Source organism: Epinephelus moara, chromosome 6 (genome assembly GCF_006386435.1).
Source record: "Epinephelus moara isolate mb chromosome 6, YSFRI_EMoa_1.0, whole genome shotgun sequence".
Lineage (NCBI taxonomy): Eukaryota > Metazoa > Chordata > Actinopteri > Perciformes > Serranidae > Epinephelus > Epinephelus moara.
Window position 1 is genome coordinate 36,437,903 of NC_065511.1, and position 9,327 is coordinate 36,447,229.

Sequence of the window (9,327 nt, forward strand, 5' to 3'; positions counted from 1 at the left end):
TTAATGCTGAGAGTTAAAGAAAAGATTGATACTACTCTCATGCCTGTACACTACATGTGAAGTTTGAGCCAGCAGCCTTTAGCATAAAGAATGGAAGCCGGGGGAAACAGCTAGTCTGGGTCTATCCAAAGGTACAAAGGTTATATCTTGTTTGTTTAATTTGGACACAAACATAAGTAACACAAGTGTGGAATCTCCTCATCCCACCCAAATAAGCAAAGAGGCTTAGTTCCCAAAATGTGGATAACAGATGTGTTATATCTATGGTGTTGCAAAAGATTTTCTGTATATCACAATATATATAATGTAGCGCAATCTGGTGCAAAAAGTTTTCACACCGCACACATCACACCTCAGTGAAGTGTTATTTGTATAAATGAAACAACAACAGCATTGTTTTGTGTCCAGGTGGCAAAATAATGTGTTAATCTTATTTGCTCCATGCACACTGGTAATCTAAATAATCCCATAATAGACAGGCAAGATGACATGACCTATATTTATGCTTTTTCCCTCCAGAGTTTTCTTCAGCACACCAGGCATTATCTCTCAAACTGTTTATTTACATGCTTCATTTGTATGCATATTTGTCTTTTATTCCTACTGATTCCTGTAACTTTTGTTGCTTCAACAACCTAATTTCCCCACGGGGATCATCAATTATCTAATCCCATCTGCAGAGAGATGCTGCTTCATCCCACCACTGGTTAGAGCGCCTTTGTGATTCAAATGGCGGCCAGGCGGGTCGGTAATTATGTGAAACCCCAGATGTCAATTGGGACTAGATTAAAATTACTCTGGGATGTCAGCACACTGAAGTCAAAATATTCTGTTTATTTTAGAGGGTTTTTTTCCCACCAGGCAAACCTGAAAAACCATTAGTAATTACACCACTGCTGTCCAGAGAGGGCTCGTGATCAAAGGAGGCGTCAGAGGAACTTTGTGTTTGTGTTTCTTGCGACTCTCCTGTGAGTACTCCTCACCTTTGTCGAGATGGAGACAGCTTCTTCATTTCCTGCTTCTTCACCTGGTGGTACATCTTGGCGGCTTTGTCAAACAGACGCTTCAAGTTGCCATAGGCACCCTCGAAGGGGGCATCTGATTGGATGCTAGCACAAATAAAATATATGTTAAGTTAAACTTATTGGGTTGTAATTCAGTTCTAAACATCACACATGACTGAACATAAACATTCCTCACCAGCGTAGGTAGTAGTAGGTTGCTTCAACGTTGTAGAACTTGCTCCCGGCCAATGTGCCCAGTTGGTTAAAAGGCATTCCTGTAGAGAGGCGGGTGAGGAAATGAGTAAACCGGACTGAGAATCATTACCTAATGTTCTGTCTAATAACCAAATGTCCTGTTCAATCTGAAAAAATAAAGATAATGCATGTGATGTAAGGCTGCCCCCTGAAAGTCAAAGACTTGAATCATCAGTTGGAGACCCCTAGTCAACTGAGACTTGTCAAATCGAGCAGTTGGGGATTTTTTTCGGTCAGTCAAGTGTGCAGTGTACTTCTGTGTACATTTTGGTCCCCAGATATAGCTGCAGAGTGAGCGCTGCTCTCCAGTACAGGCAGCTATGGACACAGACCCAGGGTGAGTCTGACTGAGAAGCTGCCAGAGGAAGAGAGGCAATGCCCATTCAGCCTCCAACATAATGTTATCTTCTGCCTTCTGCTTAGAAGTGGTGAATATACAGCTCACAACAAGACAATGCAGTCTCTGGCTTCTGTTTAATATCTGCTGTCGCCCAAAAATGTTGCACCGTAGTTAGCATGAATTAGCTTGGAGCGCTAACTTGGCTTGTTTACTATATTATGTTAACGTTGTTGTCACCCTGAACGTCACGTCGTACCCTGTTCAACCTCTTTAACTCTATATGTAAAAAAAATAACAAAGTCAAATATTCGTATTGAGCGTCTAACTCCAATTTGGCAGACATAATTCTGAGCTGTGTACAGCCTTGTCAAAATATTGCAGTGCTATAAGCCAAGATTCGGACACCAAAACACTTTGGACATTCATTCATTTTCCGTAACCGGCCATGTTGTTGAGCTAGTTTGCTGTCTCTGTCATGTAGGTGTCCATTAGTCATTCACTCTGCAGCAGAAAACGACACTTCAAAATAAAAGCTCTAAGCTGGAAATTTACTGTACTTAAAAATTAAGTGTCTTTTTACAAACTTGACATTTTTGCTAGTCTCTTGTGGTCCTTTAAGAATGGACCTGCAACCCACTGCACTAAAGTATACAGTTCTGATCAATGTACAAATTCCACCTATCAGCACCTTTAAAGCTTGCTAATCAGCACAAAAACCCTACAATAAAAATGTCAATAATACTAACATTATATATAATAACAAGCTGCTACTCCTGGTTACAAGTTACTTGTCCTAGCTAAGAAATAGTCTGGCAAACAACTGCCTGTGAAACGGCAAATTGTTGTTCTTAAAGTAGGTTTTTGTACAGATTAAAAGAGCCAAGACATAATGTGTTCAATAGTGAGTTTTAGATGAGATGGTAGGTAGATTTTGTTACCTTTGGACAGAGCCAGGCTAGCTGTTTCCCCCCCCTTTCCAGTCTTTATGCTACGCTAAGCTAAGCTAAACAGCTGCTAGCTCTAGCTGCATATTGAGCATACAGATGTGAGTGGTATGGAGCTAACCAGTGTTAAAATACATAATATATTTGCAGTGTAAACATCACTTTCCTCCACAGTAACATTATCAAGAGAATTAACAAGTGTAAGTGTTCGTCTTTAAAAGCTTTCTTTTTCTATTGAACAACAGAGTTTTAACACTTTTGTCACTGTTACTGCTCGTCAAAGAATCACGCCTGATAAAAGCATTTTCCAAGCTTTCTAGAAGCATCATGTTCCTGCCACTCTCCAGCTCAGAAAACACATACTTTACCAGCTTCTCCCCGACCATGGCAACAGCAAAGTGCTGTGTTATTAAGAAATCTAACATTACAGTCACTCACCCACGTGTGGCATGACAGACAGCGCCTGATGGTAAAACCTTTCAGCCAGCTGCTCAGCCTCGACTCCGGCAAGTTCATTCTGATAACGGGCTGCACAGGAAACATTGAAGTAACAGAAAAAGTAACAAACGTTAATAACAAGATGGACTTTGGCTGAAAAATAAAAAATGTTCACAGGTTCAATTAAATTTTCTTTTATCTATCCAGAGGCAAACCGAAAATGGTGCAGACATAATTCCATTTGCTTAATAACTGTCAGCTTAATAATGAAAAATCAATCAAAATGCTGATATCTCTGTATCACATAAGTCTGAACCAACCAAACAGCCTCCTGCCAATTATGTGCTATAGCTGAAGCCAAAATTTCCCACGCTGAATGACACACACATGCTGTCTCACACCTCTAGAAGCTGGGTTGAGAGATGGAATAATTGCACAGTCTATTATCATGTTATTACCTAGATCTCCAAGGTAGACCAGACAGCGATGACAGGCCATCTGTGCCCACTCCATCTCCTTGGGGGTGGCTGACACTGGTTTCTTTCGGCCTGCGGGGAACAATTACACAATGTGGTTTTTTTTTCTTTCATTTAAAGCATTTAGCTGATGCACTCATGGAAAATGACTTGGAATTATGTAACCAAAGAGCTTAAATTCCAGCAAAGCAACGATTTGCAAACAGCAGATTGTTTGAATGTATGAAACAGCACCTTGTTATTTCTTGATAACATAAATTTTCACTTCATGCTGGGACACAGGATTAGAGATGCTATTTAGCTGAGTATTCAGCCCCTGTTGTCTGAGGGTTTCTGAGGCAAAGGACAAGCACCAGCTGCACAGAACCACATACTTGGGTGACCCTGCACCTGTCTATCTTCGCTGACAATAGACTGACTTGGCACTTCTCCAACCATTTGTCTGCTTTGCATCGTACAAGGGAACACCGACATCTGATACGAGACTGAATTCAGACAAGGGACACATAAACACCTGGTGTAAATGCAACTGTGTTACCACACTATTCATTATCTGGAGTGTGAAAGTACCAGCTGTAAATGATGGGCATCTTTCCAGTGGACCCTTTCAGGGAGTTTGAGCAGTGTGAATATCAAATCCACAAGTTTCAAAACATGTATAATACCATGCTGAATGGGATTTACACCCATTTCACAAGTGTAGTAAATCTAAATGGTGCAAAGGTGGCAAAAGCAATGCGTCTATGCAGGTTCATTTCTCCCTAGAATTGAGTGCTTTAACATTATCACAAACTATTTTGTAAAGAAAAAGATTTTGTGTTGTTATAGCAGGAAAAGCACAGGTCATAATGGCTCTGTTTCAGGCCACATCCACACTAATACACTTACATTTTAAAACAGCATTTTGAAAGGAAACGATCTCCATAAACAACGGTGTGAAATTATCATGGTACAATTACCGTCTCAGAAAATATTGCGGTTTCACGGTATCACAGAATTTGTATTATAATAAGTCCGTATAACCCTTAAAGGAATGAATATGGAAGTATGAGTAAAAAGTCTCCCCTTTGAAAATAACTATAATAAACAGAGGAAACCAGTTTGCTGCAACCCTAGTACATGCAAGCATTTTAGCAGCGCTTCAGAAATAATCTCCATCTTTATTAACTCGCCTGAAAACACATACCACATGACCATTTACATACACTAGGCGTCTGTGCTGATGTAAACAGGAAGCAGACTGTCTACTCTGAGGCTGGTTGCTTGGTGACAGAAAATACTACAGAGATGGCGAAAAGTAAGACCAGAGATTTCTTTGCGTAGACTGACGATGAAATGAACTGTTACTGAAAGAAACACGTGAGTATAAAGCAGGAGAAAACAGACTGGGAGTTGTTACAAAGCAAATATTAAGCCCAGTTCACTACTACAAATGCAGCTGTAGCCTGTATCTCACTATCACTATCTTCATTCATATTTTAAAAAGCTACAAATTATATTCAGCCACAAAATAAGCCTGAAAAGCTGCAAATCAGAACAGAAGTACAGAGAGTTGTTGCATAGAGATGATACACCGTCTCATCTAGTTGTATTGGTGTGAACCGGCAGGTTTTTGAACGAACGCAGCAATAGTTATGCGTTTTAAAATGAAGACGTATCAGTGTGAATGTACCTGTATTCTTGTAAGTGTTCTGGTAGGCAAATAAGGTGAATGGACATGCACAATACCAGGATCTTAAAACCGGCGCAGGGACATAGAATTTATTCCAAGAAAGACTTGTCAAAACATCTTCAGTGAAAAAGGTCTAAAGGTGATCAAGATTTCTAAATTTAATCAAAAGATATCCAAAATGTGGACAAGCATATTTACAACCATATGTGTGAATGTTATACATCATTCAGAAAAACATTTAGTTAGAGATGTTTGAATTCTATATCTGTGTCTTTGTGTGAATGTGTACTTAGCGTATCTGACCTATCAGCGGGTCTGTGACGTGGGTCCAGTCGATGCAGTCCTGCAGCTCCAGCTGGTAATGTGACTGGATATATAGCAACAAGTGCTGGTAGAACCCCACGCCGGCGATCAGGTGTGTGCGGTAGGCACACTCCAGAGCGCTGCGGCTGTGGATGTGCTACAGTAGAGGAAAGAGAGAGGAAAGTGAAGAGCCAATATGTTAGAGACATGACCAGAGCAACAATAATAAACTCTATGTTAGTTTACGATAAGCATCAACAAGGTACAAAAGCATGGAACAATGAAATATACTGTCACCAAAAAGCTACAACACCACCAGACAGCCTTCAAAAGAGGATTAAAAACAATGTAGCAGAACCAAATATATCATCTTCTTTATGCCACGCAGTCCTCTTCCTTGTCAAAACTTGACGCCAACATTACCCCCAATGTAACTTTAACAATGACAGCTTATTTGTAGATTCAAGTGTGTTACACTACTGGCTGACACAGCCTCCAGCCACTAGCCTAAAGCAGTGATGAGGAGCAGACTACAGAGGTCTAATAAACTCACTTCTGTCTAGCTTTAACCCCCACATATTCTTCATTTTTAAACTTACAGTCTGATGCTAACTCAAGAAGCATCACTTATGGACATTCGTCAGATTGTGTGCAGCAAGAGACTTTATGACTTATACAAATTAAAACAAACAAACAAATGAGCAACAATGACTAAAACTCAACTGCTGATGACATTAAAACATGTTCATGATTCCAGTTCACAAGCATCTGAATCACAGTACACACTCACTACATTATTATTACTGAATTAAATACAGAAATGATCCAGTAACATTTGATAAGGCCAATAATGTTTGATGCTTTTCCTATGTTGGTCCAACAGCAGAGCAAAGCGCTAAAAGTGACATTTTCAGAGGTTTGATTTCCACTGGGATCACTCAGGCAGAATATGCACACACTCTTGGCACTCTGCGAGGAACGTTACATCCCACTGACCACAAAATGGCAGATGTCATGGTGGCGTTGACCTTTAAGTGGCAGCCAGGATGCCAAGCCAGCTAACAACAGAAAAACTGGTTGTCTCACACACGCTGCATGGGCCAGTTACCTTCTTGTTGGTCTTGATAACCTGGATGACCTCATAGTAAACCTTCCTCCAGAGCAGCTCCTCAGCCTTGCGGCCGTAGTCGACAGGGTGGAGGAACATCAGCTTCACGCAAAGCTCCCTCAGCCTGGAAACACACAGAAAGAAAAGCAGATACACATGTATAAGTTAAGGAGGTAGTTGGGTCACCGGTTTGACAAGTGGACCAATGAGTCAACCTAGTTTCACAGGAACAGGTGGGGCTATGCAGAACAGAAACACCTTGCAGGATACATACTGGAACGGTGGGCTGTTTGTCATGATAAATCGAGATAATGAAAACAATCATGCAGCCCTACTTTATAGACACTGCAGTTAGTAATAACAGATTATTCGAGTGCTGTCGGACAAATATCACTAATAAGCATGCCTTTCCTTTCTGTGACTCACATGGTCTGTGTAAACTGATTCAGAGTTGTTCACCATAATATTGTGAAATCTCAGTCCGCACTTTGTGTGCAGCTGATGACAAGATTATGTTAATTCAGTTAAGCAAGTACATGCAGTATTTGTCATTATCGCCTCTTTGAAGAGATGCTTCAGTGCTTCGTACTTCCATTATTTAATGCTGAAGATGATAATATAATACTCAACATATGAGCCTCACACTGGTGTCAAATTATCATATATGCAAGTCAAGTACAATATATGACCACAGCTCTTAGATTAAATGATGTCCTGGGGGAACTGACACTTGTGGATATGTTTAAATACAGGTGTGAAATCATCCCAAAATATGTGCATTGGAATTTGCCACATTCATGAGTAGTAGTGGAAATGCATATGAAACAAATGATAAAAGTGACATTTTTAAATGCCTCACTCGTCAAACCAAGCGTCCAAAACCCAAAGACAGCCAGTATACTATCATATATGACAATGAAAAGCAGCAAATCTTCACAGTTAGAAACTGGAACTAGCAAAAGTTTGGCACATTTAATCAAAAAATGATGACACTACACTCTACATGCAGTCCTGACCACAAGGAAAGCCCGTCTAGTCAACTTTTTACACTGCATATTGCTTCCCAAGGCAATCACTGAGCAAAACAAGACATTATCTCCTCCGTCTCTCCCTCTGTGTAGACACATGGCCAAGTCTCGCTTTCACATTTACCAGCAACTTCCTCTTTCTCAGCTTTTGTTTCATTGTACCCTGTATGAAAATAACAACTGCAATCCTGCTCACAAGCTGAGCCACTGAGCACAAAGCAGTATCTTTATTATCATTTATTTTTGTTTAGCCTTACAGTGATCACAACTTCTGACAGACAGAACCAAATCATTATATTTAAGCACACTGTGATGTACAATGTGAACACAGAATATCAGATCTGTAAACTCAGGAGACATGCAGGCAATCCCAGCTGAACACACAGCTAAACAGAGGGGTAGTCACAGCTAAATGAACTGAAGCTAAGCGATCAGCAACTGGTTACATTCAGAAGTTTATCTCGAACAACTGTCCAGATGTTTAACACTCCTGCCTCCCTCCCTCCCTCCACACACACACACACACACACACACACACACACACACACACACACACACACACACTGCTGAGACAGCTGGACCTACTTGTTGCGAAGGCTGATGTTCTCCGGCTTGAAGACCTCTCTGTAGGATGCTTTGCTGCCGATGATGACATCCAGCTTGTGCACAGACTCCACCACAGCCCTGGGTAACATGAAGCAATATGAACATTAACATTATGACAAGGGTAACGCCGTGATCTAAACAATCCCGAGGAGGCTATCATAGTGCCACAATCCTTTCTGTTCCCTTTGTCACAAGCGCACTGATGACACTTGCAGCTAAGTAATGACTTGCTAACATAAGCTACACTTCCACAAAACATGATGACTACCCGGTCAGATTTAGCTGAAGCTGCGCTGACTGGGTATACAAGGAATGTGTGGCTACTCACAGTCGTGACAGCTTACTGAAGAGAAGAATAGATGGACCCTTTCTTGTGATAACAAACATTGATTGGCTAGCAGCTAAGTTAGCCAGCACAATAACGTCCAATTAGCACCTTGGTTAGCTACGCAAAACGGCCTCGCCAATTTACCTGTAAAGCCGCTTGATGAGAAGGACTTTCGCCTCTGGCTCACTGTCCTGACCCGGTCCACTCATGTTAGCGACTTGCCGGTTATTTGTTCACACGCTCCAGCGTCTGGTCAACCGCTTCCTTCAGCCCTCCGGACCGCACAGTTGTCAGGGCTACTCGGGTTTGTTCCCCGGCAGTGACAACTAGCGCTAGCTATCGAGATAGCGTTAGCTTTCCTCCCTTTCCCTCTGAGTCTCTTTCGTTTCTTGTGTCCTTTGGCAATACCCCCCTCTACCCATCCGTTCTGAAAACCGGGTAGGAGGGGTTGCCTGGTAATTTAGGCTCTTCCTGGTCAGCTAAAACGCTCTGATATGCCTCTTGTGTTGTTCCCCGTTCCAGCCATTGCTACGAAGGCGGCCATTATTCCTATCAGGCAGTGACCGCCTGAGTATCGCGAGAGTACAGATCACGCTCACAAGCTTAAGTCACGGGTTGCCAGACTGTGTGCAAATCCCGCATTTCCGAAAATATTGATTAAAATGTTTCCTACTTCTGCAAATTACACATTCAAATAAATACATAAATACAAAAATAAAATAAAAAAGATTTCAGCAGTGGTGTGAAGAAGTGTCCAGAGTAAAGAAGCAATACTACAACGTAAAACTACGCTGGTACAAGTCAAGGCCTTGCATTCAAGGGTTA

At 41.4% G+C, this 9,327-nt stretch overlaps 1 protein-coding gene across 1 annotated transcript in view; it reads right to left on the minus strand.

The window, feature by feature from the left end:
- Positions 1–9,065, minus strand: part of smg5 (SMG5 nonsense mediated mRNA decay factor) — a 29,135-nt gene extending 20,070 nt beyond the window's left edge. Inside the window, exons 1-8 of the mRNA XM_050046277.1 lie at positions 8,647–9,065; positions 8,154–8,252; positions 6,541–6,664; positions 5,433–5,589; positions 3,440–3,529; positions 2,982–3,071; positions 1,201–1,279; positions 984–1,109 (exon numbers count right to left, since the gene is read on the minus strand). Of these exons, the coding sequence (XP_049902234.1) occupies positions 984–1,109; positions 1,201–1,279; positions 2,982–3,071; positions 3,440–3,529; positions 5,433–5,589; positions 6,541–6,664; positions 8,154–8,252; positions 8,647–8,711 (830 nt within the window). The 5' untranslated portion in view covers positions 8,712–9,065. The remainder of the gene's footprint in view (positions 1–983; positions 1,110–1,200; positions 1,280–2,981; positions 3,072–3,439; positions 3,530–5,432; positions 5,590–6,540; positions 6,665–8,153; positions 8,253–8,646) is intronic.
- Positions 9,066–9,327: the final 262 nt, after the last annotated feature.